Source organism: Sorghum bicolor, chromosome 2, assembly GCF_000003195.3.
Source record: "Sorghum bicolor cultivar BTx623 chromosome 2, Sorghum_bicolor_NCBIv3, whole genome shotgun sequence".
Taxonomy (NCBI): domain Eukaryota; kingdom Viridiplantae; phylum Streptophyta; class Magnoliopsida; order Poales; family Poaceae; genus Sorghum; species Sorghum bicolor.
The window spans coordinates 64274924-64298725 of NC_012871.2; the positions used below are offsets into that span (position 1 = coordinate 64274924).

The 23802-nt window shown below is 45.6% G+C and overlaps 3 protein-coding genes and 1 pseudogene across 5 annotated transcripts; all 4 read right to left on the minus strand.

The window, feature by feature from the left end:
• Positions 2882-7269, minus strand: LOC8054778 (oleoyl-acyl carrier protein thioesterase 1, chloroplastic). 3 transcript variants are annotated; one of them, XM_002462581.2, is made up of 7 exons: positions 6718-7214; positions 5705-5838; positions 5509-5622; positions 4139-4234; positions 3720-3807; positions 3561-3629; positions 2882-3358 (listed from the first exon to the last, which is right to left on the minus strand). In XM_002462581.2, exons 1-7 carry the CDS (start codon positions 7057-7059, stop codon positions 3101-3103), a joined length of 1101 nt encoding a protein of 366 aa, XP_002462626.1. In that variant the 5' UTR covers positions 7060-7214; the 3' UTR covers positions 2882-3100. The 3 variants fall into 3 exon arrangements, with proteins under 3 accessions (XP_002462626.1, XP_021309489.1, XP_021309488.1); XM_021453814.1 differs by lacking the exons at positions 2882-3358; positions 3561-3629; positions 3720-3807; positions 4139-4234 and adding exons at positions 4436-4872; positions 4973-5238; positions 5338-5421 and having other exon boundaries at positions 6718-7267; XM_021453813.1 differs by lacking the exons at positions 2882-3358; positions 3561-3629; positions 3720-3807; positions 4139-4234 and adding exons at positions 4436-5238; positions 5338-5421 and having other exon boundaries at positions 6718-7269.
• Positions 12202-15850, minus strand: LOC8054779 (probable auxin efflux carrier component 5b). The gene is made up of 4 exons (XM_002462582.2): positions 14498-15850; positions 13020-13105; positions 12679-12913; positions 12202-12531 (listed from the first exon to the last, which is right to left on the minus strand). Exons 1-4 carry the CDS (start codon positions 15214-15216, stop codon positions 12456-12458), a joined length of 1116 nt encoding a protein of 371 aa, XP_002462627.1. The 5' UTR covers positions 15217-15850; the 3' UTR covers positions 12202-12455.
• Positions 16925-18667, minus strand: LOC8054780 (uncharacterized protein At4g15970). Its single transcript, XM_002462583.2, has 2 exons — positions 18249-18667; positions 16925-18040 (listed from the first exon to the last, which is right to left on the minus strand). The coding sequence occupies exons 1-2, from the start codon at positions 18441-18443 to the stop codon at positions 17186-17188; spliced, it is 1050 nt and encodes a 349-aa protein (XP_002462628.1). The 5' UTR covers positions 18444-18667; the 3' UTR covers positions 16925-17185.
• Positions 22499-23227, minus strand: LOC8054781 (annotated as a pseudogene).

Below are 23802 nucleotides of genomic sequence, written 5' to 3' on the forward strand. Positions count from 1 at the left end.
GTGGCGGGCGGTGGACCGGGCGCACGGGGCGATACAAACGAGGTATGAGGACGGGCTGGACGACGTGCTGGCAGTGGAGAACAGGAGGGAACGAAGAACTCTCTGGACCCGGTGCATGCAGCGGCGGTGGTCCCCTACTGTAAAGGGGTGGTGAATATGCAGCGAGAAAACGAAAATAATAGTTTTCGATTTTCGGAGATCGTCTCCCAGTTTTTTTCGATTTTCAGACCTAAATAAAAATAAAAGTGATAATAGAAAAATAAAAATAAAAATAATAAAATAACCAGAAACGAATATAAAAATGTTTTTCCCATGTTCCGATCATTTCGAAAGTTACCGTATTTACCTGATAACTTACCCCGATTTAAAGATCTTGAATCCTACAAACTATATAGGGTCTGTTTGGCACAGCTCACAATAGCTTCATGAGCTGTTGTAAGCTGTTATTTTGCCAAACACTTATTTTCAAAATAGATTTATGGATAAAGCTGTTTTTCTCCTCCTCTCACAAGGACATAAGTGAGGATAAAGCTAAAAAAGAGTAGCTTATTACAGCTCTCTCCTTCATCTCTCTTTCAATTATGCATGAAGTAGTTGGTGAAGCTATTTTGCCAAACACTTTTTTTTAAAACAGCTCAGCTTCATCTAGAAAGTCACTCATGAAACTATTTTCTAAAAAAAAAATTGAGTTGTGCCAAACAAATCCATAATATATATACTTTAGGTCCAGTTGACCTACATCTAAGCATGTCATCTGCGTACACAAACATATAACACATATTTTTTCAAAAGGAATTATATGTTGTACGTATTTCGTTCGTATGGGAACAAAAAGGTAATCGTCCAATCATATATTGCATCCGTGACTTTAGCTGGCATAAACACTAATAGGGTTTAGCTTGTTTGAGATCTAAGATGATATGAACTGTGGTTTTAACTTATGGTCTTACCAATTGTAGCTTTATTTATTATTATCATGTGAGATAGGTCAAGTTATATGGATTCTGAATACGTATTTATATTTTTTTAGAACATCATTCTCATAGATTCTGATCGTTATCGATGTATTTTTCGATCGACTGCTAACATTTTAGAATTTACTAGAATATCAGTGTCATATTCGTTTCCGACAATATCATATTGATTTCATTTTTGAGAAAAAAATGTAAATTGAAATTTATTTAGCCTCTTATCGATCGCTTCTGATCGTTTTCATCCCTATGATATGGGTGTGTTTAGTTCCTAGCCTATTTCCTAGGTAGCAGTCTAAGACTGGGTAGTTTAAATCATTTTTTATGGAGCCAATCTCTAGTTACTTGTTAGCTGCATTGCTTAATCCTGTTTAGTAAAGGATATGTTTGGTTGTCTCATTTGCTTCGTATAAAATCTCCTCCTTTTAAGATGGTAATTTCACCCTCTTTAGGGCATTTTGTTAAACAGGTGGAGGGCATGCTTCATCATCGTCCTCTTCGTCTTGCTCCTCGTCGGCCATCGTCTATGGGTTCATTCGTCGCGGGAGGTGTTCGTCTATCTCCTTTCCCTCACGCTCATCTTTCGCAACCGGTGTTCGTCTACAACCTCTCTCTCACGCTCACCATCTGCAATCGATGTTCACCTCATGCTTACCATTGACGAGGGGAGGGTGTAGCACCTTGACTCTACCAAAGGTGCTTGTGTTCATCTCCGACGATGAGATCTAACGCACTTTCAACCATGGCACACGTGGAAGGATGGAGGATGACGACGCATGCGGAAGGTAGAGGCCCACGTGGTGACGCAATCCTGAGCACAAGCCTAGCTAGGGGAAATGGCCATCCACCTCATTTCCACCTAGCTGGCTTGGGCATGGTCGGTGCATAACTACTTGAACCTGGTTTGTAGGCTTATTCGGTCATCCAAACAAGTACAAGTTGGGTCCATAGAGCCTAGACAGTAGAGGAGGGAACTAGGGAACCAAACAACTCTCGTGTCATCGTGCTAATGCATCAGCATGTGTATAGCACGAACAAAGATGGCAACAAGACCATTTTAGATCGGGTAGAGTCTATGTCTGATCTGAGTCTAAAATTATTCTCAGATGATAATTCATCCTTGCTATCAAATTTAATATTTTCTCAAAACCTAATTGGTTGTTAAAACCCTAAAACCCACCACTATATGTAAATATAATAAAAGCGATAGAGACTTCCTCGCAACATACACAATATTATATATATTACTTACACACATAAAGAGGGAACAAATACCACATAATTTCATGGCTCTACTTAAAACAAATTTAATAGCTTACAAAGATATGAATTTTTATTTAAAATGACTACTTTGGACCTCTATTGAGTATCCGTGGATGAAAACTGAAACCCGAAACAGAATGCGCCAAATTTTGGATCCGCGAACCCAAAAATTGTGGGAGAAATTACACCCGACCTGCACCCACGGGACTCGAAACCACCCTACTAGCATTCTTGCATAGGGTACTCTCTCCATTTGTATATTTAAATATATTTACTATAAAAATATATGGCGTATTGGCGTGGTTAATCTAACTGCGGCTGTTATTCTTACAGTTGCGGCTGGAACTGCAACTTGTACATACATAGCTATGAGATGCAGCCGCTGCAGACCCAGCCGCAAACCTAAAAAAAAAAAAAAAAAAAAATTCAGAAGCGAGCAGGCTGGGCGTTATTTGGTATCATAATATTAGGATTATTTTAATAATATCTGTACTCCCTCCATTCTAAATTGAAAATTGTTTTGTTTTTCAGATAAAAAGCTTTTTTGCTATGTATTCAAATATCTATTATATTTATGTATATAGTAAAGAACTATTATGTATTTTAAAAAGTCAAAATAATTTATAATTTCAAATAAAGAGAAAAACTGAAAGAATACTTTAGAGCACACTGCAGTAAACAGTGCCAAGCCTTCTCCTCCGCGGTAAAACGGGCAGACCGTTACAACTGCAAGGAATGTCACAAATCGGCATCGTTACATGGCAGAGTACATTCCAAAGGGCAACAATACATCACAAATTGTGGTACAAGGGCCGCCAGCCGTGAGAAGCAAATGGAGCAGAATTTTGCTGTCCAAAAACCTCTTCTTATCTGGCTAGCTTCCTCCTCCACACGGTACGGCCACGGTTGATCTCGGCCCCATTGGCTGCAAATCTCAAGCAATGCAGGAACTGCTGCCGCTCTTCTTTGTGAGGCGCTGCAGAAGCAGAACCGTTCATGTTTTTCTCCTCTCCTTCCTCTACGTTCGTAAGCGAATCAACTATGTCATCATATTGACATTCTCTCCTATAGTCGAGGGTGATTGTTTGTAACTCGTGTGTATCAATTATATCTTGAGGTATACTCTGCAATTTACAAGGTAGACAAATAACTATTAGAAACCATTGCAAATCAACAAAGATGCCAATTTCCATCTAGGAGGAAAACAGTAATAATAACTTAATAAGGAACTAGTCATTGCAAACTCTACTTAGATTAGATATCCCCACAAAAACCAAAGTTTCAAAAATGGGATCAGGAATAAGAAAGGTCTAGTAGAACACTTACTTCGAGGACCCAACCAATGTAAGTAACATTATTGACATGTTGGTTCATGTCCAGATCAGCTCTTCTTGGCTGCAGTTTGGAAATCATTGTCTGTCAGCAGTGAACTAGTAGTATTGGTGCGCTAAGAACTGGATGAGATAAACGAAGGGGAGAACTGACCACTAGTCCAAGTCTTGAATATTGTGAAGAATCTGAAAGATTCGGAATCTTCTTCAAACTGCCATTATTTTCCTCTGGGAATGCTAATCTGCATAACAATAACTTGTTACAACTCTTATAACTACAGTATGAGAATACAGTGAAAATCATTACACAAATCCAATAACCAAAACAATTGCTGTTAAACTGATTACACTTAAAAGTTGTTCAACCTATTTCAAATATTCAGATTAGGATGCATTCATCCAATGAACTACGGCTAGGGACACTTAAAATAACCTAGCTGAGTGTAAAACTTCAGATAGACTTGGGTTCCAAAAAGGCAGAGCTACTTGGGAACTTTTGACACATGCGATGTATGGAAATAACAAGAGTGCATGTCTATGCAGAATGTTGAGAACAAAAGTGAGTCGCTTTACCTTGGAGTCTTTGGACAATGTATAAACACCTCATCCCTCACTTCATCACTGACTCGCTGAAGTCTCCGTGTATTTTGGTTCATCGTGACCCACTTGCTACAGAATGAGCAATATGACTGTTACTTGTACTTACACTGTGATAAAAGATGTGCAAAAGTTTGAACTAAAAGACAATGAAGAATGAATCTGATAGGCCCAATACTGCTGCACTGCTAAAGCAGCATAAACTGATCTCACTTCCTAAATATTGCTCAGTAGAGACAACAAGAACAGATATGCCCAGCATATTCAAGTGAATGGTAAGTGCAACCCAGAGGAACAAGTATGATAAAATTCACAGAAGTTTACAATTTACACCGATCACCTGAAGGCCAACATCACTCGCCTAACAAGGGGTTGATCCCTTGGCGGACAGATTCCCTGAGCTATATAGTCACTGCCAAAGCAAGGAAATGACAGTACTCCAAGCACTTCAAGGGGCTATCCCGGGAAGTTTGACGCCCAGGCAATCAGAAGCAGCTCTGCAGCAGCTCTCGCAGGCCCTTGAGCTGTTACAACAGCAGCAGCCGAGCAATCACAAGGATCGGCGACAAAGCATGCTATGCAAAGGAAATGGGGACCTCGATTCCTCTATGATTTATGTCACACTAAAGTCAGCGAGCTCTAGTGAGGATCCATGGGCGAATTTTGTTTGGAAGAACAAGGCGCCTCCAAGGGTTCAATTCTTCACATGGCTGTTGTCAAAGGGTAGAATTCAGTGCAAAACAAATTTGATCAAGAAAAGAATTGTCGACAACAATGTTTGTGATATCTGCCAGCAAGTCGAGGAGTCACCAGAACACATCATTTTTGCTTGTCCTGCTGCGCGCCAGTTCTGGGAGGCGATCCAAATACGCACACAGCAAAATTGGCCAATCCAAAAACTGCAGGAGATTGTGAGGCCCATGCATTTGCCACAAAAGCACTTTGGGATGTTCTTGATGCTATGCTGTTGGAACATATGGAAGCGGAGAAACAACGCAGTATTCAGGGATGAGCGATCCAGCCTGGTGGCAACCTTGTCGTCATGTAAATCTGAGGCAGCCCTGTGGAAAGCTAGGCTACCAAAGAAGGATAGGGAAGTAGCAGACGTTTGGTGCTCAGTTTTAGCTACGGCAATGTAATCTAATCTAATCTTGTAACAAGCAAAATGTATTTACCTATCAGGCTTCAAGAGCCACAGTGAATGAAAATCCAGGTGGGGGACCCTCTCCCCCCGTCGACTTATCAAAAAAAAAACTCGCCTAACAAGGAGGTGGGAATGAATTTTTCTGTTTTTTTTTAAAAAAAAATTGGTCCTGCATTATACTCAAGAAGCACTCAGCAAGTACCTGGTAGCTCTGCCAATAACTTCACCATTAGCCAGGTCCTTGAGGATCCAATCACGACGAGTACCCATTCTTCCATCTGCTTGGCACCATGTTTCAATCTCAACAACATCACCCCTACCAGCAACAGAGTTACCAGTCAGGATCAAATCTTACCAAAAAGTGGAAATGAAGGTTCAATGTAAGTTTGAAAAACTACCAAGCTGGGTACTTGTAGATCTCAATGTGCATTCGGTTCGTCACCCAAATAAGTCCGAGTTTTCTCATTGAAGTGGTTGTGGCGAAGCCATCTGTGGAGAACCCAAGACTTTGTGCATGGCTGCATCCTACCTCCTGTATTTTACGAAAATGCTTACCGTTAAAGACATTGAAAATTACAGGGAATACAAAATAACAATACACTGCTCGCAAAAAAAAATACACTTTATATGCCTTATATAAATGGCGGTAATACTGATACTTAAGAATCAGTTGATAAAACGGGAACACGTGGTGTTGCCCTTGTCCCATTTGGACTGATTTTAACTTTAAAACTTGGATCATAAACCAATTCTACCACCACTAACTCCAGCGATCTGTAGTTCTGTACCCTATATGAAATTTTGTTTGTGCATGCCAAAGCAAGCACATCCAGGAAATTGGTGACATCAAGTCGGCGACAACCACCCCTGCACCCCATGTTCTTCTCTAGTCAGCCCTCATGACTTTAATTCGTAGTTGCCTATAGGGATAGGCATTGCCTATGAGATATTTCGGCACACTGCCAGAGCTGGCAGAGAAAGAAAGTTGCACTAGGTTTTAAGGCATTGCAGTCCCCAATTTGTTGCACACTTGCATGCACACTAGGGGCAATTTTCTGTGGGCGATTTGTCCCTTTGCAACACTAGACAGTTAGCATTTTGATCCACCAAACACGAACTAAGCTACACCCTAGCTCTAACTTAAGCAAAGGACATGGCACAGAATTGTGGAGTACTGTAACAATATTCCTCTTTCACAATTTAATCCTACTATCCTAGCACAGAAGAGGAGCTCCGATTGCACCACAAGTTTGGAGCGTTCTAAATTAATTCAGATCATCCAGACATCCGACCTCTTGAATCCAAGCATAACCAATAACTTTCACGCCAAAAAATGTGGCCTCCAGAGAGCACAAGTCCGGACTGTCGGAAGCAGAGACCCGGACCCCACGGCGCGAGCTCGCGAGCGTACCTGGAGGAGATTGGCGATCGTCTCGACGGTGGCCGTCTTGTTGATGCCCACCTCGTAGGAGCGCACGATGAAGATCTCCTTGTACGAGAGCCCGTCCTCCAGGAGGCTCCCCAGCCGCAGCCGCTCCGCCAGGCTGGGCCGCGCGTCACCCCTTTCCGCTTTAGCCGCCGCCGCCGCCGTGGTGGCAGCCACCGGAGACGCCGCCTCGATCCTAGACACCTGCGGCGCACCCCGCGCGCACCGCACCACCACCCCGGGCGCCGCGGACGGAGGCGACTCCCGCCTTCCGTGGTGGCGGAGCGGCGCGCGGCCGCATTGCGGTTGCGTGGGGCAGCGCAGCATGGGGGCGGGCTTCGAGGAGGCTCGTTGGCCGGCCGCCGCCGATTCGGGGTCTTTTTCTCTTTTTTTTTCGATTTCGAATTGTACACACAGTAGGGTTGGCGCGACGGGCAGCCGGGGCACCGCGCAAGTGAATATGAAGAGGGCGCCAGGGACGGTGGCGGGCGCACGAGGCGATACGAACGAGGACGGGCTGGACGACGTGCTGGCGTGAGGAGGAGAGGCTCCTCTTGTCCTAAAATCTACGAATGCAATTAATAACAGCGTGCCAAGCCTTGAAAGCTGCATGTGCGAAACATGGCTCCTTGTCCTATGCGAGTATCTTGTGTGATAGAGACCCGACGACTTTGTCACCATACACTATTTCCTTCCGAAATTCATTTTTTTTTCTTTTATTTATTAATCATATTTTACATGGGCTCGTTGTCGAACTGCTTTTCTTTCGAAACTAATATGAATCGCAAATTGTTTGAAAATTTGTCATTTGTGCTGTGTATATGTCGTGGTTCAGCCTGCAGCTAAGCGCCGAGCATGATCCGGATCTCTTGATTGCTTATTTATTCTTTTCAATCAACTCTTTGTTTCTTAATTGTTCATTGTTTGTTTTTTTATTCAGCAAACGCCAAGCATGAGCTTAATATTTTTTTCTCACGCCTTTTGTACCATTTATTTAACTTTTTAGATAAAAGAAAAGAATCCGGCTTCATCTCTTGAGATCAAGAGAATCATATAAACTAGTAAAAAAAAAGGAAATTTGATGTTTCTGTCCCCTAATAAAAACTTCATTGGTGATTTTGTCCTCACTTTTTTAAACTGTGTGATTTTGATTTCATTGTTTTGAGACAAAGCATCCCTTTACCCATACTTTGTAACACCGTCTAAGTTGAGTGGATTAAATGGCAAAAAGAAAAAGAAAAAAAAAACACCCACATGAAAGGACATCCATACCCCTCATGCCTTTTCTCCCTCACCTGTGTGTCTTCCCTCCTCTTTGGATGCTCATCGTGTCGCGGAGAGGAGCGCTTGGCGCGGTGCATGTGCATCACCAAGCATTGGTCACTGGTGCAAGAGTGCTCGTGTGGGCAAGTGCGGTCCTGGGCTAGGCAGCCCGCCAGCTAGGACCTGGGTCGACATCCGACTATGCCCAGCCGATATGTCCCCTAGCCAGCGGGGCAAGCGCCTGTCCCCGACCAGCAATTCCTCCACCTCCGCCAAGATGACACACGACTTTTACCAAGATTTTTGCTTTCTGGCAAGCTAGTTCTCGTTGTGGTGATACACCAACTTGATGGATCATGAGCTAATTAGTAATTCAAAGTCAAATCCTCAGTAGGTGCCGCACATTCACTTCAAAATAGGGATCCTCCAAGCCACGAGCAACCCACTAGAGTAGCCAATTGCGATCTTCCGTGGGTGGAGAAGGCTCAAGAACCCTCACAAATCATTTGGTGAGACTCGAAACAATCTCCAGTCACGAGCTCAACACCTCCGCGGCTCCACGTCGTCTAGGGTGTCGGGAAACACTCAAGAGTAACAAGAAATCTGCAGCAAACTCAAAGATCAAGTGCCACTAGAATTAGCAATCAAACAAGGAGATGAGTGGAGGGAGTGTTCTCTAGCTCAAAATATGTCTCAAGTGTTCAAAGGTGCAAGAGTCAAGCCCCCAAGGCCGGCCACCTTCTATTTAAATAGAACAGCCCAAAAACTAGCCGTTAGGACTTTCTGCGGGGGCGTCGGATGCTCCGACACCACCTCGTCGAACGTGGCTGAGCGTCCGACGCTCGCCTACCTCGCGTGCTCGATTGCTGCCACGTGTCTCTCTTTAAATATGGACCGATAATCTCTAACGGTCACTAGAACATTAACACTATGAAAAGCTCCTAGTTTTGGACGCGCAGATACCATGCGTCAGACGCGGCATCACGCACCGGACGCTACTTAGGGAGGTCTGCAACCTCGCGCAGTCATCGGACGCGTCCGACGAAGTAGCATCAGACACACTCCCAGCGTCCGACGCTCGCAACCAGAGAAGCTCGCTCGCGCGCTTGCTAACGTCACCAACTCACTGGACATGAGAACAGTGTCGAAGCCGCATCCGACACGAACCCATCGGACACTCCAACACACTCAACTGTTTGCGCCTGATAGCGCTGTACTCATCGGACACGGCCTCAGTGTCCGACGCTGTCTGACCCAGCGTCCGACGAGTGTTTCTCATTGAAAAATACTCGCGCGATTTTTTCGAAAAAAATTCCTCCGACATAATAGAAAATATGCATTCCATTTTCCTGAAAGCGAATCTCTCTCTACCCTCAAACTTCACCTCCTTTGTAAATGTGCTAACACCACCAAATGTCCACCACCATTGTGCATGTGTGTTAACATTTCACAAATATTTTTATCAAAGGAGTTAAGTTAGCACATAACTAGATTCTAATGCATATACTCAAGATATGGACCTAGTAGCACTTGGTTTGAGATATGACCGTGATTTTCTCTCTTGATAGTCGGCTATCTATCCTAAATTTGATCGATCGCTTCTCTACTCAACTTAGACCGGCAAAATCAAAACCCTATGTTTATACCTTTGCCTTAATCATTTTACTCCTTGTCTATCACCATGATCTCCACTCCATGCTTCATCTCTTTGTGATCATATGTCCACCACTCTATGTCATATTTATCCTTCATCATATGTATTGTCATGCCTAACTTAAATCACTTAAATACAAGGCATTAGCAAATTGACGTCATTAATTACCAAAACTAAACTTGGACTTTCACACGCACACACACAACAACGCTCTTTGCACTTGGCCTGTGACTCTTGGAGGTGGTATAGATGAAAATTAGCATGCAGATCTTGCACTGCGTTCAGATGGAAGCATAGTTAGTGCATTTATATTTTTTATAAAAGACGGTAAAAGCTTTGTCATGATTTCTATTAGGTGAAGAAAGAAAAAATATAAGTGTTAGTATAGTTTTTTGACAAGAAACTGCACCACAAAAAACATATAACCGATGAGAGTGCCTCACTCATCCTTTACAACTTTGGCTTGACCGTCACCACTCACGCCACCACTTGCAACTTGGTCGAAATTGATCCAACTAACAACAACTTAAAATGGTCGAATTGACCCAACTAACTACTCAACTAACAAACTAAAGGGGTTGAAGAAACACGATGACCTACCGAGTGACCCCAGACAGTACACCTTGGGACACCATCATGGCCAAACGGCAAGGAGCGACCAAGGAGGAAATGATGCCAAAAGCGCCGACAATGTAGCCCGCTATTGGAAGGTTTTCACCTGCAATATCCAGTATGATAGGAGGAGAGGTAGGAAAGGACACCTCCAGGGAGGGAATGATGTCCACAGATGTCGTCGTCTAAGATAGCTTTCACATCAACCTTGAGAAACCTCCACACTATCACCGCCAGAGACCGAACTCTACTGAGGAGGTAGGATGCGGTGAAGGATCAGAAGCAGCCTCGTCTAGGTACCACACATAGAGACGTCGGTTAGGAGAAGCGCTAGGAGGAGCCCGTCGGAGAATCCACCCCGCTAGAACCGACAAAGCGGGTTAGTAGCATACAAATCTAGCCAACTCCACTATGGAAGCCAACCCGAGGAAGGAGAAATGCGAACGGCAGGGAGAAGAGGGTCGGGATTGGAAGAAGCCAAATCGTGTTTTGATACGTTTTGCAAGGTTTTTTGACCCTTTATGTGATATAAGATGACCGCCCCTCCTTGTAAATAAAAGGGGCATGATTAATTGAGGTGCCTAACCCACATAATTGATGTAAAACCAATCTACTACTCTTTTTCCATCTATGTTTTGTGCTTGTTCTTTATCACTACTATATGGTTGATGGATCGACCACAACGAAGCCCTAGAATGGTCAAGCTGCTTAGGGCAGCCCATAGCCACAACACGTCCCAACGAGGTCCCTCCAGCGTGTGGGGTTTCAAGTTTTAAGAGCCTATCGCGCTCATTGCTAGATGTATAAGTGTGCAAACATACCTTAAGCGCCGGCCACCCTAAGAATCAACTAAACCCTACATTGAGCAATCAACTCCTAAGCGTTAACGGTTTAAAAAAAAAGAGCAGGCCACGACGTCAGGCCCTGTCTTTAGACTCTACTAGGATGAGCGATGAACGTTTCAAGTGCTGGAAATGTGCATTTTAGGTGCTACCTCTCCATTAGGATTCCATTACGGTTGCTCTGTGTTTTCACTTTCCTGTGTGGTAATAAGCATTCTCGCATGCTACCTGTTTAGCTGATTCTATCTCATAATAATGGAGCTGTCAGATATGCGATGAGCATTTATACGTAAGTACACTCCATTACTCGACACCCTCTTTATTATTATTCTGAACGTGCCGGACTTGATTGCTTGTCATTTTGTCAAGAATACGACGACGATGACTGCAGCAACTAGTAATCTAGCTATGTATATGCGCGGACATAAAATCCGAAGAAGATCATATTACATTACATCTAGCCGATCAGATTCATGTACTCCAGTTCCGTTTCCATGGACATAGAATTTGGCCATCCACTCCATCTTGAACCGGGAATATATTCAGGAACTGGATGAGAGGGCTACGACAGAGATTGGTTGCCGGACAAGCACGGTTGAACATTCCCTTGAGCTATCAGATCAATTTCCTTGCCGTGGGATTATTGATGACACCCACACCCACCATGCATAATGACGCGTTACGTCCACTCCCCGCCCCCCACCGCGAACATGGTGGGTTGATGGATGCTCGGAATACCGTGCCACGGCCACCCATTGTTAGAAGGCTTGGAGCTCCGTTCCTTCTTCCTTCATGCTCCCATGAACATACACTTGGACTGAAAGGATCTGTCAGCGAGAATATGGAGGAAATGGGGACTGGGTTCCGTCGTGGTCACTCGATCGTCAGCTATAGTAGATTATTATGCGTGCTGCGCTAAACGTCGGCTGCTCCTGTTCGGGCCCGGTCTGATCCATCGATGATCGATGGAGCCTGCCTCTGTACTTCTCTAGTGCTGAGAACTGCTCATTCGTCGACAGAATTTTCGCACCTAGTTTCGATCCTCTATAGGGTGAGTCTTTTGATCAGATGCTACCTGTCTATCAGCTGGATTCAGGTAGAGAAATGAAGCATGTGGTTCTGCTTCCACTCACCTGACTGAAAATCTTTTGTTCAGTGCTCAGAAATCACTAGTGCGGCCCTCATGGAATCAGGCACAGTAGTGGCCATTAATTATTTGTTACAGAAGAGCAAACACACAAGCTTGATGATTAGCAGCTAATCTAATTGCTTGCTGACGACAAGCTAGGGGTACATCACTGGAAAAAAAAAAGAAGGCAACTCTACTTGCTTCAGGACTACAGTATAATTAATTAACACCGTATCAAGCCTAGAACAATGTAGTAGACGATCAGCACGGGCAGTGACGCCAACGTCCCGAAGATAACCCTGCAAAGATTATTTTTCAGCACGGGAGTGCTGTCTCAGTTGCTGATGAGGCAAAAACATTATATACTACTGCTTTATTTTCAGCCAAGTCCCCAAGCCATGCGTAATAATAGATAAAAAAAAATTAAACAAACAAAAACTACTCACGCCGTGCTGAGCACGTCCGCGTGCAGGCCGTACTCCCTGGCGAACACGAACGTGGTGATGGACTGCGGAAGCGCGGCCTGCATGACGGCGAGGCGCAGGACGTCGCCGCGGAGGCCGAGAGCCACGGCCCCGGCGGCGGTGGCAGCCGGCCCTGCCACGAACCGCAGCGCCATGCCGAGCATGGTCGGCCCGGCGCCGCAGACGATGATCTTCTCTTGCAGCGCCATGAACAGCCCTGCCATGTACCAAAGAACCATCAATTTATAGACTACTGCGTGTTCTACTGTTCTTATTATATATATAAATGACGCGCGCGGTCGCTGTGAATTATATATACGAACCCATGCTAAACATGGCGAGGCCAACGCCGGTCTTGGACATGACGAGCACGGAGCCCTCGATGATGCTCGGCGTCTCGATGTGCCACCTGTGTCGACCGCGCACTGATCAACAACACAGACTAACCCAAAACGTCGCTGCTCGATCAAGTGCAGCTAGCGTTGTGGAAAAACTGAATTGGGTGCCCAACATAAGTGCGCTCATGCATGGAAAAATGTTTGACGAATGCAAAATTTAGTATGTCGCAAGTGGCACTGTGGCAGCTAGCAACATCGCTAACATGTTCCGCTGTGCGTGGGCGCTGCACTGCAGGGGGGCAGCATGCCTCTAGTGGCCTGTGGCTGTAACAGAGCACAGAAAAAACTACAGCCCGGCCGGCGAGCACAGACAGAGGCTAGTGCCGACGTGCCGTTCCTGAAGAACGACAGTGGAAAAGAACGGCGAGCAATGGACTATATCATAGGGAGCAATGGAAAAGAACGGCAGGAATTAGCCGAGCTTGCAGCTTTTTCCGTTTTTCAGCAAGTGCATGTTTGCACCAGACATTCCACCAACTTTATGCCAAAGTGGCTCCCTATTCTAGCATATGAACTACTGGACATATCATTTAGAGCAATATGTTTTAGATATTTTTCACTGATTGTTTCAGTGTATGCTTATAGATTAACTAAGAAGGCGGATGCTCAGTCCAATCGATGTGCTTTTAACTCCAAATTGATTTATTTTGTAATGTTGTTCCACTAACAAGAAGGCATTTGTTCCACCTTGGCTGCCCGGTTTTATTGGTGGTGTTGGCATCCATGCACACTACACAGCGAATACCATTCGCTGTTTGTTTTTTTTTTTCAAATTTCAACCCCTGTTTAGAGTGGAGTAGCTATTTTTACGGCCTCTTATTCACCCATGCAAACTCAACTACTCAATTTATAAATACATAGTAATTTACCCTCTCCATTCACAAAAGAATACACACAGTATCAAATTAAAGTATAAGGTTTACTAAACTATAAATTAAAAAACATCAACATTTATAATATCAAATAAGTATCATTAGATTTGTCATGAGATGTATTTTAATACATACTTATTTGGTGTGATAAACATTAATATTTTTACTATATATTTGGTTAAACTTTAGACAGATTAACCAAAAATCAACTTAGAATTAAAATCTTTTGTGAACAGAGGTAGCACACAAAGATACCGCACTTTGCCGGCACTGTGCTACAGTGAGTTGCGATATGAGATCTTCGCGAGTTGCACAAGAAAGTAAAGCTAGTCGTATAATAGATTTCTAAAATTTGAAGTCGGTTTTAATTTGTTCCCCTATAAATTAGAAGAAAAAAAAGTGTCTTCGATATATTTCAATGGAAATGGCAGGACGTTCTTGTAGAGCAGTGAGCAATCTCATCATGCACGTTTACATCAAAACGCAAATGGTGCATGGAATGGTGTGCCTGCATGCGTAAATGACGCGAACCTGTTGGTGACGCAAGCCCACGAGACGCCAAGAATGCCCGCGTAGATGTTCGGGTTCCTCGCCACCTTCGTCCCGACCGCTCTGACCAGCGGCCAGAACGACGACGACTGATGAGCCGCCGTGATCTCGCCACCCGATCCGCCGCCGCCGCTTTCGTCAACGTCGTCACCTGCAGGTTCCACCGCGGCGGCGGCGGCCATCTTGCCGGCGCGCCTGGCCTCCAACGCGAGCAGCAAAGCCGGGAAGTAGACGATGAACTGCACCACGGAGATCTGCACGATGAGATCGCGCGCCCACTTGCCGTACATGGCGTCCAGGAGCGGCACGCCCACGACGAGCGTGTTGTTGAGCGTGGCAAGCGAGAAAACCGTGATGCACCACGACAAGGCCCTGTCCTTGCCTTTGCCGCCGCCAGGGCGCGCGGCGGCGGCGGCGGCGGCTGCGGTGGCCCAGGCAGCGAGAGCGAGCGCGACGGCGAGCTTGGACAGCGCGTCCGCGGCCAGGACCCGGTAGCTGAGCGAGAAAGGGTCGATGCGCGAGGCGAAGTCGAAGGCGAAGAAGGGCACGGCGAAGTAGGAGACGAGGCGGTTTATGGCGTCGCACTGGTCCGGCGTGAACATCTTCCACCACCGCACCGACCCGTAGCCGAGCCCCAGCGCGAAGTAGAGCGGCGCCATGGCCGCCACCACCTTGTACACGTCGCCCCACCCTATCATCATCTCCAAATTCCACCTACTATCCTGTTCCCCACGCCGGTGATGGCGGCCTCACACAGGTGATGAGCTGCAGTGTCTGCTTGTGGGGCGTCAGGTGCCGCCGTTCGCTGGTGTTTATATACAGGAGAGAGGGACAGAGGTGGTGAGACGGAGGAAATGGAATGGTTACACACTACAAGCATGGAGTGACAACAAGAATCAAAAGGAGGGATGAAAGCGACTTAAAAGTTCAAAGTGAAGCAAGAATCTATTTAGACAACAATCGAATGTTTTGGCTCCTCCTGGCTGATAGAACCGGCCGGCGGTGGCTGCTGATCGAGTTCTTGATCGCCGCCGGCGATCGAGCTCTGGAACGCGAGCGTGAACACGGTGGAACGCACATAGAGTGTCTCTCTGATTGCATTTAGATAGGAACTCCCTCCGTCACTCACAAACACTCCACGATCTCCATCATGCAAGGCTGATCTGTGGACTGTAGGCATGTGCGTAGCGCGCGGTCATGACGGGGGCGAAAATGGTGGTCATGGTGTCGGACTGGGCACAGCTCCAACCACCCGCCATTCTACGCCTTACAACAGTCTAACCGAATTACCGAAAGCAAATAAAGTGTTCAACGGGATTACAACAAAAGGTGAAAAAAAATAAAACTTAGCTAACAATGACAACTGAACTTTGTCCATGTACTTACGTTGTTTTATTACTATATTTACAATGATTTCTTCATTATAGTTTATTGGACAGAGTGATGTAATTTAGGGATAACACAACTTTTATTTCAATAGATTGTAGATATTAGAGAAATATTACCAAATTTTTTAGAAAAAAAATTACAAATCATTTCTATGAATCGTAGATATTAGATAAACATATGTCAAGTTATTCACAAATTACGGTAAGATCCACCCTTCCCAATCTTAACCCTTCCCTTCCCTTCCGTGAGCCCGCACTGGCCCAATGGGTCTAGGGGAGCCCAGGGTCCCAGCTCAACCAGCCATCGACAAAGCCACCATGACTGCTCTTCGTGTCACTGCCGACTTGGAGACGCCAGGAGTCACCGCCTTATGTGGGTCCTAGCCTCCTAGGCGGTGGAGGCTAGTGGTACCCAGCGCGGCAAAGGGAGCGAGAAAATCGGTTGCCAGATCGGAGCCTGTGAAAACAATCGACAACCCTATAGCAATTGTCACAATATCATCTCAACGACGCCCAATGCAACTGCCTCTAGCTTCTATTACTTAGGAATAAATTCCCTACCCACTTAAACTTATCTATCGAAGCTAACAACTATTTAGTAGTATTTTTCTATATAAAAATTAACGATAATACTTTTAGCTATGACTTTTTCAACCAAGCCAACAGGGACAAAGCCCACTATGGCCCAAACATATGCGCATTAGGACGCCTGGTGCGTCTGCTATGCTTGGGCTCATTGTCGCTCTTTGTCTTGCCAGCCTCCGGCTATAATTACTGGGCCTTCAGGATTTTCAGTCAGGTAGCAAGTAACATGCGTAAAAATATGGACCGGTACATATAGGACGTGATTGTTCCTTGTTTTAGTGCGTAGGAGTACGTAGGGCCTGACCTGGTTGTGTGGATCGGCCAGGCTGAGCACACCCACTGGTGATCTGATGGACTTGCTGTTGTTGACTTTATAAGGCCCATGGCCCATATCTAGGCCCAGTCGGTGTCTGCAGCACCATAAGTAATCGAGTCGAAATCAAAATCATGACGTACTGTGTATCTTCTCAGATTCTAAAGGGATCCGCTGTTAGCCTGTTATACACAAAACAAATCTGCAAAAAAAATCCAATCCCATAGAATCATACTATGATGATACTGATCGGGAAAAAAAAACAATGTATTGCTCGGTTTGTTGTGCGAAGCTTGTTTTTCTCCTGTACTGAAACACGGACATGCATGTTGAGAAAGATCACACGGACGTAGGGCCGCGGCTGCTATGCTAGCAATTCATTCATCAGTCCGTGAGCGCGGTGGTGTTGCTGCCCATCCGCGCGGCGTCGGCCCTGAACTGCTTCCACTCGTCCAACACCTGGGTGAGCTTCTGGAGCTTGTCCTTGAGCCCGAAGAGGCAGTTGCCGTGGACCGTGCACACCACGTGGAAGTCCTTGCGGAGCTCGCAGAAGCCGCTAAGGTAGGCCGTGTCCACGAACTGCACCCGGACGCCGTGCCGCGCCGCCAGCGCGTGCTTCGCCTGATCGAACACGTCCTGCTCGTTCTTCCCCGGGTGCTCCCTCCGCGCCTCGTACCAGCCGTCGTAGAACGCCGCCGTCCTGGCGCTCGCCTTGGCGTACACGAACCCTCCGTTGGCCGTCTTGTTCAGGTCGTACGGGTTGTCGCCGTAGAAGTAGTCGGCGGACATGGCGAGGTCGGCGCCGACGGGCACGCGCAGCAGCGGGTTCCGCAGCCAGAGGATGTCCATGTCCGTGAAGACGAAGCTGTAGCCGAGCTGCAGCACCCGCGCCTGGAACCGGTTCCGGCGCCACATCAGGTCCAGGTAGCTCTTCGACATGAACGACTGCTCCGACGCGTAGTCGTCGACGCCGGCGCCCCTGGCGCGGAGGTGGTAGCAGAACGGGTGCACCTGCGTGCACCGCGCGTACGCCTTGCCGTCGACGGCGACGATGACCAGGTGCTTCAGGAGCGGCTCCGTCCTCACGCCTACGCGGAAGCTCTCGAGGAAGAGGTCCATGAGCGACCCCGGCGCCGTCCACGCCTTGTTCGTGAAGGTCATTATGATGGTATTGTCGTCGTCCATGCTGGCTCTCCTCAGGAGACCCAGAAGCCTCACGTCGTCCGGTGAAGTAGCAGCCTGCCGCCGCCGGCCGATGGTACGTAGCCAAACAAATCAATAGAGATAGATACAAAATTCAGTGAAGTAGAGTGGAAGAAGATGCCCGCATGAGTTTGTCGTTACCAAGTAATCTGTAATTTGAACTCTCTTCTGCTTAATGAAATAGAAAGCGTGCTCTCTCAAAAAAGAAAAGAAAAGAAGAAGATGCCCGCATGCAGCCACGTACCATGTGAAGCTTCTTGGAGCAGGGACCTGCAGCATGAGTTGTATTGCTCAAGATTGCCAGTTCTTGACGATCTGCCGGCGTGAGGCCGTCGAACGGGCACAGAGCAGACGGCTGTAGCAGTACGATGCAGGCCGCGGCGGCTGCAGCTCCAAGCAAGAAACTTAAGAAACCTCGGGAATCCAAGAAACCTCTCATGGCCGCCGGCCGGTGGTGCAACGGCGCGCCGAGTTCTTCTGTGTTGTTGGGCTTCTAATGAGTCGTCTGGTTTTGGAGAGCAAGCTAGCGCGTCAAGTCCAAAAACCAAATGGCACATGCGAAATATATTATCGGAGCAACTGTAGTTTGCCCGTTCTCCGTTCGTGCAGCAACTAGTGTAGCTTGGCGCCTTCGCGGAGCTTTCGAGCACAGCGATGTCACGACTCGCGATGTCCTCCAGCTCGGGGAATTCCGCGGACCGAGTATGACATACGGTACCGGAACCGCACTGCCACCCGTTGGTCATCCTCTGCTTGGGCCTTCTGGCACTAAGATTTTTTCTTCTTCTTCTTCTTCTTCTTTTTTTGAATGGCCAGCAAGAGTTGAATGGTCAGCATCAGCAAGAGTTGAATGGTCAGAGTGAGAATCCAATTATACGGTCAACCGTTGACGCGCTTCCTGTGCAAGTGGTAATCTTATCATTGCATCTATCTACTCTCTAGCAAAATATCCAGTCTAAAACTCGTTTTTTTAGGTAATGGGGTAGGTGGAGGAGCTATCTCCACCTTTCCATTGCATTGGAGCTGCAGAACCGCTGCTGATCGGTTACAAGAGTAGCAGAAGACAGAGGTGGTAGCCATTACATTCTGTTTAGGCTTACATTATAGAACAATTAAGCTCAACTACTGAGGCCTTGTTTAGTTCCAAAAAACTTTGCAAAATCGACATTGTAGCACTTTCGTTTGTATTTGACAAATATTGTCCAATCATGGACTAATTAGACTCAAAAAATTCGTCTTGTCAATTTCGACCAAACTGTGTAATTAGTTTTTATTTTCATCTATATTTAATACTCTATGCATACATCTAAAGATTCGATGTGACGGAGAATCTGAAAAATTTTGCAAAATTTTCTAGGAACTAAACAAGGCCTGAGTGTTCTGTAACTAGGAACCGGTGCGACCATAGATGAGCTGTATCTCTAAAGTTTGTAGCAAAGTCGGCTGGCCAGTCTAAAACTCTCTTCGTAAAAAGTGTGAAAACCCCTAAAGAAACATAGTTAAAGGCATTCAAATAATTTGAAACCATACACATCCACGGTGCATCTAACGATGTAATCTGTCACAAAAGTTGAGATAAAGTTCATTTTGTAAAACTATTTTGAAAATAACAAATTTTAGGTGCAATTGCACTAGAACCAATTCCAACTTTCCAAGGAACTTTGTGTTGTGGTGCATTATTTGCTCCGGAATCCTTTTGTTTTAGTTTGAATTTCGCTAGATTGAAATTTTTTTCTCAACTTTTACAACAAAGTACATCTAGAGACTCAATATGGATCTGCATCATTGCATTTTTTAACTCTTAATTATGTTTTTCTAGGAGATTTTAACATCTTTGCAATGAATTTTTTTTGCCCCATTCTCCCTCCCTTCTCTATACCTCAACAGACATATTTCTAATGTGCCACCCTTCTATTCCCACTACACTCGAGCCAAGGAGTCATAGTCAAGTGTTTTAGTGTTTGTCACACAAAATATGTTGTCGAGCGAGTCTTTAAATAAACTTTCAAACTATGACCCTCCTTCTCACACAATCTCTCATTACCATTTCACCTACACTACATTGCTGGAACAATGAAGTTTACATCTTTTTACCCTAAAACTTCACTAAACTATTTGGGGATCTAAATAACTTTGAAAAACAACAAAAGTTGTAGATCTCATTGAAACCGACAAGTTTCATACAAAGTTTGTCTTCATCCAAGTTTATATGAAAAAGTTATGAATTTTCACAAATATGTTGAAATTTAAATTACAAAGGCATAAAAGTATTTGTCATGCCTCTTATTGAGTCAACATGAAAAACATGTGACTTATGAGACTTAATTACCATTCTTGGCTAAAATATTTTGAAAAACATGTGACTTATGCCTCTTATTGAGTCAACATGAAAAACATGTTCCATTAGTCATCCAAGCGGAGGAAGGACGAAAAATTAAGAAGAGAGAGGAGAGGTTGATGACTTGCTAGCACTATGAGCTAGAAGGTGGGCCCAAGAAGGCAGGTTGTGGATAGCTTATTATCCAATACATGTGCTAGGTCATTGCAATATTGTCGGATAGCCCAAAGAGTATGTTTGAACGGTTTAACAATATTGGTTTGACTGGTCGAGGGTCAGTCAACTCAGTAAGATGATGTAGCAGTAAATGAGCAATGGACGGTTCTACATGATAGGTCGGTCAGTATGACAACTAGAGAACTTAACAAGAGGAAGGATTTGATAAGTTGAGAGTTTGGTTTAGAGAAGGGCCACGCTAATAAGCTAGCCATGTGTTTGGTTGGAGGTTGAGTGAGTTGGGTTGGATCCAACCCAGTTTTTGGGGACGGAGTCAACCCATCCAGTGTTTGGTTGTACTTCTGCTTTTGGGGACGGAGCCAACCCATTTTAGTGTTTGGTTGAAGGATTGGGGACAGAGCGGCTCCATCCAGTGTTTGGATGAAGGAATTCAGTGTTTGGTGGGAGCCAACCCGGTTGGAGCGGCTCCGTCCGCCAGATTTTGAGGGACGGGTCCAACCCGCATCTGAGAGGAATATTCCACCCTGGAGCCAACCCAACCCTTCCATCCTCCAACCAAACAGCCACGAGAATGGGTTCGCTCCGACCCAGCTCGCTCCGCTCTCCAACCAAACACACGGTAGGTATAGTGGGTTTGAGAGAGTTGGGTTGGTATATGCTAGAAGGATTGGATGAGCCATTATAGGCCTTTGAGTAAACCATTCTCCATGGGACTAGAGGGGATTGTGAATGTTTTATTTGAACAAGCTCTATGGGAGTTTGTGGCCTATTTGCAATTGGGTTTGCATCTTCCCTCCTTTCTTCCTTTTGTCTCGTTACTTACATTTCCTTCATCTTCCTTTTTTCATTTCGTTACTTGAACCAGCAAATTCATGTTTCTTCCTTCTATTTATGGCTCTCTGCTCCCTACTCACACCCCCTGTGTAATCAATCTAACCCTTGTTTTTCAGGGTTTTTTGCAGTCCTGAAGCAGAAAGGAAATAAAAATGCTTAGTAGAGCAAATAAGGCCATGTAGTAATGTTCAATCATAATGCACCAACACCAACTGGAATTGTAAAACCAAAACAGTAAAGCACATTACTACTTAATAACCTTTTATGTTCTTTTCTTTAAACGATATAGCCTTTTATATTCAGGTTCACTAATAATATCAACGATCATAATACTACTATGAAGCACAATGTGCTCAAAGTCTGTATCAAATGGACTATATAAATACAAGAAGGCTCCAGTTTAGCCTAGTCTTTGGTGTGTGGCAAATTAGTTAGTAGTAATAAGTCAATAGCAGCTGGTTAACATTGCCACAGAGGGCAGAACACAAAAGACTGAAAATCAGCAGAATCAAATTCAACGAACATGATAGAAGACGGATCCAGTGAGCAAACAAAACATTATTGAATTGGCCACAAGTATACATGGTTTAAATAAAAGAGAAGTCAGAATAAAACATGAAAGAGGCCTAGTATATATATATGAATGTTACCTTAAATAAAGGTTAGTACACAGATTGAAATAGAGCCCCATGAAAAATCAGTGTGTGATGGATTTCAAAAGGCATCTTGATTTTACTTGGATTAAAAAAAACGTGTTCGTAGTACTTCGAACCAATCCGTGCCTAACTCCAGTTAGTTGCAGAATAGAAAACTCGATTCTAGATGCTAGGTGAACAGCTACAACTAAAACAGTATAAGCAAATGAGTTACATCGCGCAACTTGCTTGTCCCCGATGAAGCAAGCGAATCACTAGCGGCACGTCCCAGAGCACCCCCCGCCCACCAGATGCGTCGCCGCCAACCGTGGCGTGCCTGCTCCACGCCAGTCCGCGACCGCGAGATGCTGATATGATCGCCGCCGGCGCAGGGACGTTGTGGTCTCTTTTCGCGCAGGCCCAGTACGAACCCTCATATTTTAGCCGGTCGAACTTTGTCAGCACTCAGCATGCAAGGCAGAGGGCACTGGTTCTCTCCACGAGCACCTGAGGTTAGGTACGGTGAAGTCAGCACAACAGAATGCAAGAACTAAGATTGGTAAGTGATTTTTTTTTCAAGGACCGATCTATGTATTGATAGAGAAGATGAACACACATAATATTACAACACAAGGACACCACCACACACCACCACAACAAATTATGAACCCTACAGAAGTCCTTGTGGAGGTCGCAGAAGCCGCTGAGGTTGGCCGCGTGTCCACGAACTGCACCCGCACGCCATGCCGCGCCGACAACGCGTGCTTCACTTTGTCGAACACGTACTGCTCTCTGCTCATGCGCACCCGGGTACCCCTTCCGCGACTCGTACCAGCTCCCGTAGAACGCCACCATCCCTGCGTTCGCCTTGGCGTACACGAACCCGCCGTTGGCCGACTTGTTCAGGTCGTACGGGTTGCCGCCGTAGAAGAAGTCGCACGACATGGCCATGTCGGCGCCTATCGGGATGCGCGGGTTCCGCAGCCAATGATGTCCACGCACGCACGCATCGGTGAGTTCTGCAGCAAATCTTTCGGGTTTGAGCTGGTGCCCCTGTGTCCGACTCCGATCGACACGAGTGATCAGCTCACCGTGAAGACGAAGCTGTAGCCGAGCTCCAGGATCCGGACCTGGAGCCGGTTCCTGCGCCACATCATGTCCAGGTAGTCCTTCTGCATGTACGACTGCTCCGCCGCTGCTCTTATGAATTCGTAGTCGTCTTTTTTTTTTTTTGCCATGATTTATTTACCCAATGTTGCTCACTCGAGTCACTGTTGCCTTGAACAACCGCAAGCTACCTCCATCGTCACACCAGAATCCATTGTCGCAGGAACTTCAAAACAAATTGTGGAACCATTGATCCATCACTGACACCAGTGAGTCGCTGATCTTTAGCCAGCTATGTGCTAACCCTGCTTTGACCATGTTTGTTTCCACTTTTGATCAGGTTCTCATCAAGAAAAACAAAGTCTGAACTATGTCTACTGGCGTTACCTGCTTAATCAATGTTTGTCATGCAAGTAGTCACAATTTGCCGTCCGTGTCAACATTTGAAATGCGGTTATTTTCCTTTGCAGCTTAAGCGGTTTGCATCTCTGTTCTACGGTTTCAGACACATTTTTTTTTCCTTTGACGATAGCAATAATTTTTTATTTTCTTGTCAGCGTCTGATGTTGGCCGTTTAATGCTTTGGCCCTGAATCAACGGACAGCACACATTACTACATTAGCAACTCGACCACCACGTCGGAGTTCCAGTTCCATACTCGTTAAGGATGAGGACGGTGCTCCAAATAGATGCCAACAGTTCTTCTC

Coding starts and splice junctions, on each gene's coding strand:
- LOC8054778 (XM_002462581.2), bottom strand. CDS start 7,059: ATGCTGCGCTGCCCCACGCAACCGCAATGCGGCCGCGCGCCGCTCCGC. Junction 5,839..6,717: donor CGATCGCCAATCTCCTCCAG/GTACGCTCGCGA, acceptor CGTAAAATACAG/GAGGTAGGATGCAGCCATGC. Junction 3,359..3,560: donor ACATTGGTTGGGTCCTCGAA/GTAAGTGTTCTA, acceptor TGTAAATTGCAG/AGTATACCTCAAGATATAAT.
- LOC8054779 (XM_002462582.2), bottom strand. CDS start 15,216: ATGATGATAGGGTGGGGCGACGTGTACAAGGTGGTGGCGGCCATGGCG. Junction 13,106..14,497: donor TGGGCTTGCGTCACCAACAG/GTTCGCGTCATT, acceptor CGGTCGACACAG/GTGGCACATCGAGACGCCGA. Junction 12,914..13,019: donor CCTCGCCATGTTTAGCATGG/GTTCGTATATAT, acceptor GGTACATGGCAG/GGCTGTTCATGGCGCTGCAA.
- LOC8054780 (XM_002462583.2), bottom strand. CDS start 18,443: ATGAGAGGTTTCTTGGATTCCCGAGGTTTCTTAAGTTTCTTGCTTGGA. Junction 18,041..18,248: donor GCTCCAAGAAGCTTCACATG/GTACGTGGCTGC, acceptor CGGCGGCGGCAG/GCTGCTACTTCACCGGACGA.